This window comes from Nicotiana tabacum, chromosome 19, assembly GCF_000715075.1.
Source record: "Nicotiana tabacum cultivar K326 chromosome 19, ASM71507v2, whole genome shotgun sequence".
Lineage (NCBI taxonomy): Eukaryota > Viridiplantae > Streptophyta > Magnoliopsida > Solanales > Solanaceae > Nicotiana > Nicotiana tabacum.
Genome location: NC_134098.1, coordinates 62,624,255 through 62,631,254, shown reverse-complemented (window position 1 = coordinate 62,631,254; position 7,000 = coordinate 62,624,255). Strand labels below are relative to the sequence as shown.

Here is a 7,000-nt window from a genome sequence, read left to right as displayed (position 1 = left end):
TCCTAACTAGTTTGCAAGTAATGCGTAATAGCTGTTTCAAATGAAAGTTCAGACCATGCAATACTTTTCGGCAAAGGGCCAGATATATTCTGACCATGCAATACTTTTCGAAAATAGTCTAAGAATAATTTTCGTTATATTATTGAGTTATCTATATCCCTTCAATTATACTTTAGATTCAAATATACCCCTCATTTAAACGGAGGAACACGTGTTATCGTCATGTTGGTCAATTCTAAATATCTCCTAATTAATTAAAAACTCATTACACATACCCGTAAAATAATTTCTTAAAGCAATTTTTTTTTTTTTGTAAAAACTGGAAAGAACTGATATTATTTTTACTAAAAACTGAAAAAAACAAAAATATTTTTTTTTCCAGTTTTTACAAAAAAACTGCTTTAAAAAAAATTGAAAAATATTTTCTAAAACAATATTTTTGTAAAAACTGAAAAAAAAAAATTAAAAAGCAATTTTCTAAAGCAATGTTTTTTTAAAACTAAAAAACAAATATTTTCTTTTTTTTTTTCAGTTTTTAGTTAAAAATATTTCAGTTTTTTTCAGTTTTTAATTGCTTTAAAAAAATTATTTTTCAGTTTATTTTTTTCAATTTTTACAAAAATATTGTTTTAGAAAATAGTTTTCAGTTTTTTAAGTTTTTTCCATTTTTTACAAAAAAAAAAATTATTTTTCGGGTATGGGTAATTGAGTATTTTTAATTAATTATGAAATATTTAGAATTGACCAAAAGGACGATAACACGTGTACATCCGTTTAAATGAGGGGTATATTTGAACCCAAAGTATGACTGAAGGAGTATAGATAACCCAATAGTATAACGAGAGTATTCTTAGACCATTTTCAAAAGTATAAGGGTATATTTGGCCCTTTGCCGAATACTTTTTGTGTAACCTTGTTATACTTTCTCATTGTAAAAGTTCCAGTGCATACCAATATTTAGGGGGGGGAAATGAAAAATAGTCACAGTTCCAAAAGTAATCGAAATTTAGCCACTTTTAGTGTAAAGATAAATCTGAACGAAAACACTGTTCAAAATCCGAAAAATATTCCACCATAATATACTGGAGTTTGAATTTTTTACATGTGAATTTCCAGCGTAATATACTGAAGTTCCAACATAATATACTGATCCAGCATAATATGCTAGAAGTTCATACACAGATGCTCCAACCTCCAGTATATTATGCTGAAATTTTCCGTGTTGCAGCAAAATAGTGACTATTTTTCAATTACTAGTCCGAAAACTGGCTAGCTCGTGCTATTTTCACAATATTTAGAATATAATTAGGAACCTCCTGCCAAATAATAATTGCTAGTATTTGTTGATATTGTTGTAACAAAAAAAGTCTAGTATTTCATCACTTGCGCACACTTGATTGTTTTCGCAATGTATTTGGCAAAACAGGTTCAAGTGTCACCAGCCTTACATTGGTGTTCTATCTCCACAAATTTCTACTCTTGCATATTACAATTACATTTCGGCATTATTCCAAGAGAGAAATACTACCGTTGATAAAGACATCAAAATGCTCATACTACAAAAGTTTTGAACTGTAAGGGGAAGAACGAAAAATCAGAAATGAAAGCACTCCTGTCCAGGAGAAAGGGTACAACAAGTACAATCAGGTAGTGAGCTAACAAAAGCAGTAAGTTAGAAGAACCAAACTGGGAAGCATACCTGTCTATTTACAAAAAGTAACAAGAGAAAGGTCCAAGCACAGGAAACCAGGGCGATTAATTCAGCAAAGAACAAACTTGCTGCGATTCAACTGGGTGTTAGTTCAGTGGCCAACAGACACAGGGTTATGCAAACGCCAGCCTGAGCACCTCAAATACGTCTTGCAGAACCTGCATGAATCAGTCTATCGATCATTATACCTAAACGGCAACAAAATGGTTCATCTGCAAACAAAGTAATACTTGGGTTTCCAGAAAAGAGATATTGTGTACACATTACATACAACTTATAATCAAAAACCTTGGACAGTCGTTTTAACAGTTTATATGGTATTGAGAACATTTCTTGTCCCACCAGAAGGTTGTTCTTTGGGATCACCAAACACACTTTCTAATAATCAAATCATTACTACTGCTCACTTCATTACAGTATCACATACTAAAATGAGCACATGAAAATCAAATGATGTTGAGTAAAAGGTTACAGCAAAAAGCACCTGTCTCATTATTCACAGGCAATTTTGGTGTCAAAGCTGCTGAGGCAGATCGCAAATGCCTGAAATGCAGAGATAGGATACTGATAGTCCATGGTAAACACATCTTCTCCCACTTTTCCAAATTGGAGAACAACATTCTCATGTTCCTGTCCAGCTCCATCACCTTGAGAAGCAACTAGCTGAAAGTTTTTTACGGAAGCAACTGTTACCCTGCCATTGAAGTTAAGACACCAGCACTGGAGTTGCTCGTGCCACCTAGGAGCCTTGTTCTTCAAACTTAAAACTTCATCTTTTTGACTGGGTAAAGGCCCGGATGGGAAATTATCCATGCGAGTTGATTTTGATCTAAAAAAGGGAAGGGAGGGGAAGGAATCTATATTCACAGGAACAAATTCTGTCTGCGTAGGGGCTACACCCCCAGGTTCAACAGAAGAAGCAGGAATTGCATCCATGACACACAGCATCCTCCTAGGCCCCCTGACAAAAACAAACAATTTATTTCAATTGGCAAGTGAGAGATATAACCATCCCTTCTCAATCAGTAAAAAGGTAGACATTCTGTTTTCAATCGATAAAAGTGTAACATTCATGACATCAAAAACCTACTAACTTAATCTTGAATTTCCTGTTTTGGCTTGGCACAAAGAAAAACATTCACTTTTTAGTATAAATTGAGTAAAATATCCGCTTATTTTTTGTTTTTTTAGATAGAAGAGCTAGTATTTTGAAGAGTAAATTGGATCTCAAGTAACTTTTTATTTTAAATTAGTTAAACGGCCCTTTCAAAAGACTAAACATCATTTATGGACACTAAAGAAGGAAGGATACCAGCCGGTTAGGCATACAAGGAGTATTTCCTTAATTGGACATCCATGTAGGTGAAATAACATAAAAGGAACTATCTCTTACTTAGACCCTAGAAAAGAAGAGTAAATTGGATCTCAAGTAACTTGTTTTTTCAAAATTAGTTAAACGATCCCCTTAAAAGACTAAACATCATTTATGGACAACGAAGAAGGTTACCAGCATGTTAGGCATAGAAGGAGTATTTCCCTTATTGGACATCCCTGTAAATAAAAGCAAACAAAAGGAACTATCTCTTACCTAGACCCCAGGACATTCAACTCGTATGAGATGTGAGCGACGGGAAAGTTGCTGGCAGGTATTCTTGGAGAGACTTGTTTCATTCCAACAAACCTAGTAGAGCGGCATTTACTGACTTTAGCTCCTGCATTAGAGGGTTGTGCATCATAGATTGTGAACTTGGTTCCCAGGAAGTTGGATCTGTTACAAAGTTCAGCAAGGAGAACGTAGTCAGCACGACGACTGTAAAATAGCAAATGACATACTAGTGCGACAAACCTCAGCTTCCCAATGTAGGTGCTGCTACCCTTGGAAACATCATCAGCATTTAAAGAAATGATGTAATCTGTGCATGTTGGCCTTCTACACTTCCGAGCAGCAAGAAGGAACTTACCATCATCGTTAGAAGCTGTATAAAAGGTAAACAGTGAAGGTCAGAGCACTATCATGTAACCTGGATAACGTAAGCAAAGTAATCCTAGATAGATTCAGGTACAAGCAAATGAAGCCTCTGAGGATCTAATTGCACCAAAAGAAACACTGGAAAAGGAAAAGAGGGCAAACAAGTACGAGAGGGTAATTCATATATATATATAGAAAGAAAGAACCGAAACTGTCATAATCGATTGTTCACCTTCATTAAAATTAAGATAAAGGTGATACGTCTGAGAGCTCCGGTTCCTTTTGATGAAACATTGAACAAGATTGTCTCTAGGACCAGGCTGCAGGAAGAGGAAAAGGTTATTATTCACTATGCTTGTAAATTATTAAATGATTCAAACACATAAAGAAAGTTCTAATTTGTATACTTTAACTAGGAAAAAGGAAATAGGAGCACAGGAGAAATGTAAATTTTAGAGAACAATAACATAGATATATAAATCTAATTGTTGTGCTGCAATTGGTTGTGTCCAATCATCTCAAAGTGGTATAAGCAAAATAGAAGTACAGTAACACTCATGTGATAACAGCTGGAAAAATATAAGGATTCAGCAGTAATTCCAATAGACAAAGTTGTTAGCATTCTTTCATTCCGAAAATCTTATTTTAGTTGACAAAAAATTTCAGTCTTTGCTATATATACTCTTAGCATTTTGTATTCCTATGCCATAGTCAACTCTTCTCATGGTCTACGATAATGTTCTGTCCGTCTGTTCTCTATCTCCCTCCTCACCTTCACACTCACCCCCACCCCATTTTAAGAGCATTGAACTCACAATTGGTCAACTCAAGGGCGTCTTTCCATTGGGCACTTCTGGTCCATAAATCATCACTTCACCTCATGAGCTTAACCCAAAAGGACTTCACAATTGTTGTTATTACACAAAGTTAAATGTTCTTACAACACAGGATGTTTCCAAAGGCACTCTAAAGTGCAAGTTCCAATTTTCCTGACCCAAAATAAAGTCAAAAAATTCTGCCCTAGAAAGGAAGTTGAGTGTGTCTTCCACACTACTTCAGGAGAATCTTCACTCAAGTGCATAAGAGTGCAGGTTGCAGGCTTATAGCTGTTAATGCAGATGGTCATATGACATATGCTGTAGATTACCAAGTTCCATATGAATCTTTCCTCTAGCAACTAAGCAGGTGCTCAGCAGCAATTGTATTGAACATTGCCAAGAGTTAAGCACACCGTTAACAGCACATAGTCTTGATTAAGCTCCAGAGTAATCTAAAGGGGAACATGAAACTCCAAGCGGGGAGGTAAGTTAATTTTCTGCTCTCTCTTGCAGAACATTAAGAACAAAGGTTGCATAAATCTACAGATGTACTAAGATTTAAAGGTAAGCTATTTCTTTTCTTTCTTAGTTCTTTCATACTCATATTGATTCAGTGTCCTATATTATTTGCATATTCCAGATCCCCTAGAGGATGATTGAATTGTTCGGACATAAGAGTATCAACTTGAAGACCACAAAAGTTCCTCTTCTAGCTACAATGCTCAGTTTGACTTCATCTGAAGGCTGGAGCAGGATTGTCCGAGACATGTGCTTGTCAGCTACACAGGCTACCATGTGGATTAGTCAAAGTGCACGCAAGCACGCCCAATGCTCAACCACTCAACCTTGTAAAAGTCATATTCATTCAAATGACAACTTAGGCTTAGCAAAAGCTGTTCCTCTTGACGAACCCCTAAATGGCCAAAGTTTCATATGGAAAAAACCAGGAAATCGCTAGATCAATTATTAATGGAATACAATGTGTAAGCTTTAATACACTTTATTTATCCTTCAGGTATAAGCTACCATAAAAACATGCATCATTTTCCTGTTGAGCCTCACCCTGATTAAAGGAGTAAATGTAGCAAAAATGTACTAGCACTTTTTTTAGTTAGCCTAGCATACACAACAAGAACGCAAAGGCATACACTGGAACACTAAAAGCTCATAAAATTCGAGAGTCAAACCTGCTTCAAGGATATGGGGAACGTCAATTTGCCACAAATTTCAGGTGTTTTAACAATTTCTTTCATTATTTCTCTCCAACTCCTACAAACACCAGCACAACAAACCACATTTTTTCTCGGAGGCCAAGTAGAGTCAGAAGCCTCAATCCTCATCAGGACATCTCTCAATAGCTCGGGCGGCATATTAGCCCAACAACTTTGCCTTAAAGCATCCAATGTCACTGTACAATCTTGAACAACCCTATGTGACCTAGAACGAAACCCTTTACGCGAAATGCTCCCAAATTCACCCCTCATTTCCTGAATCATACTCTTGAATGACATCTTTAACAACTATACAACACTGGTTTGCTAAATTTTCCTCAACAGTGAACTTCAAATAATATTCTTTCCTATTATTACAAACCAAAAAGTAACACCCATTCAAGCTACATATGTTCAAGAATCAAATTTGGATGGGAATTTTGTACAGACCCAAATCACCCAGATCCTCTTTCTTGGTAAACCCCAGAAATAAAGTTAGCTCTGTGTTGTACAATAAACTATAAACATAGACCAAAATTGAAAATCAGCCATCTGTAAAGCTAAAGTTCCTATCTTTTGATAAATAAAAATCCAATCTTTGATAAAAAGCTTCAATGTTGGATAAAATGGACAAATATTGTCCCTCCAAATGATGAAACTGAACACACCCAAGTTGTATTTCTACATCTAGACCATCAATTTTAAGATTGGATAGAGGAGTGATCCATGATCAGTAGCAGTACAGATCTACAATATCTGACGAGGTACATTGAATGTTCCTAAAACAGAAAGCTGAAATGGGTCCTAGAAGTTCGTGTTTGAACATCATCTACTTTAGAAGGAAGGAGTTGAAGAAAGAGGGAATATAGGGGTTAGGGTTGGTAAGGTAGGTTTGGTTGAAAAGTGAGCATTTTCTTCTTCTTTAGTTTTGGGCTTTCACACAGCGACAGAAGTGTAGGTAAGTGGAGAGTCTGGCCTTTTGTCTCACATCATCTCTGACACCTTCAACTGCAAAGCCGGGTCAGATTCTTGCTCCGCCTTGTTGGATGGATTCTTGGCCGTTGAGTTACTTCTCTTTGGGTAGGATACTAGATATAATGCATAAATAAAAAGTTACTCCTATTTATTATTCCTTCCGTTTCATTTTATGTGATTTAATTCTAACTATGTTTGTTATCTTGTTTTTGTTAATTAGATAATTACTATTTACATAGACAAAATTATTATATAGTTTGAAGAGCATTAGTGCTCTCTAAATGTGTAGCATTATATGTCAAGTTATTAATACTAT

General features: G+C 35.6%; 1 protein-coding gene across 2 annotated transcripts; it reads right to left on the bottom strand.

Moving 5' to 3' along the window:
* Positions 1–1,349: 1,349 nt before the first annotated feature.
* On the bottom strand, positions 1,350–6,721 carry LOC107768402 (tubby-like F-box protein 3). 2 transcript variants are annotated; one of them, XR_001644137.2, is made up of 7 exons: positions 5,686–6,721; positions 3,913–4,000; positions 3,558–3,687; positions 3,300–3,479; positions 2,196–2,672; positions 1,700–1,869; positions 1,350–1,612 (listed from the first exon to the last, which is right to left on the bottom strand). XR_001644137.2 is itself a non-coding variant. In XM_016587529.2 (6 exons), the coding sequence occupies exons 1-5, from the start codon at positions 6,007–6,009 to the stop codon at positions 2,204–2,206; spliced, it is 1,191 nt and encodes a 396-aa protein (XP_016443015.1). In that variant the 5' UTR covers positions 6,010–6,706; the 3' UTR covers positions 1,350–1,869; positions 2,196–2,203. The 2 variants fall into 2 exon arrangements, 1 of the variants encoding a protein (XP_016443015.1); XM_016587529.2 differs by having other exon boundaries at positions 1,350–1,869; positions 5,686–6,706.
* Positions 6,722–7,000: the final 279 nt, after the last annotated feature.